Below are 505 nucleotides of genomic sequence, written 5' to 3' on the forward strand. Positions count from 1 at the left end.
GGGTTCACCAAGGGTTGGGGTTCACCAAGGGTTGGGGTTCACCAAGGGTTGGGATTCCACCCATGGAGGTCATCCACCAGAATTTGGGGCTTCACCAAGGGTTGGGTTTCACCAAGAGTTGGGGTTCACCAAGAGCTGGGATTCCATCCATGGAGGACATCCACCAGAATTTGGGGTCGGGGTTCACCAAGGGTTGGGATTCCACCCATGGAGGACATCCACCAGAATTTTGGGGGTTCACCAGGGGTTGGGGTTCCATCCATGGAGGGGTTCACCAAGAGTTGGGTTTCACCAAGGGTTGGGCTCCACCAAGGGCTGGGGCTCCACCAAGAGCTGCGATTCCATCCATGAAGAACCTCCCACCAAAAATTTGGGGCTTCCCCAAGATTTGGATCCCCTCCAACACTTGATGCTCACCCCGTGGGCCACCCCGAGCAGGTCCTGGGTGAACCTCTACTGCGTCCTGGCCAAGGGCGACCTGGGCTTCTACAAGGACGCCAAGGGG

At 57.6% G+C, this 505-nt stretch overlaps 1 protein-coding gene across 1 annotated transcript in view; it reads left to right on the forward strand.

The window, feature by feature from the left end:
- Positions 1-502, forward strand: part of LOC103620067 (spectrin beta chain, non-erythrocytic 4-like) — a gene marked incomplete at its 3' end in the record, with an annotated part of 48,903 nt that extends 48,401 nt beyond the window's left edge. The window contains exon 24 of the mRNA XM_017740746.1: positions 439-502. Coding sequence (XP_017596235.1) covers positions 439-502 — 64 coding nt within the window. The remainder of the gene's footprint in view (positions 1-438) is intronic.
- Between the last annotated feature and the right edge of the window lie 3 nt (positions 503-505).

Source organism: Corvus brachyrhynchos, unplaced genomic scaffold, assembly GCF_000691975.1.
Source record: "Corvus brachyrhynchos isolate BGI_N302 unplaced genomic scaffold, ASM69197v1 scaffold678, whole genome shotgun sequence".
Lineage (NCBI taxonomy): Eukaryota > Metazoa > Chordata > Aves > Passeriformes > Corvidae > Corvus > Corvus brachyrhynchos.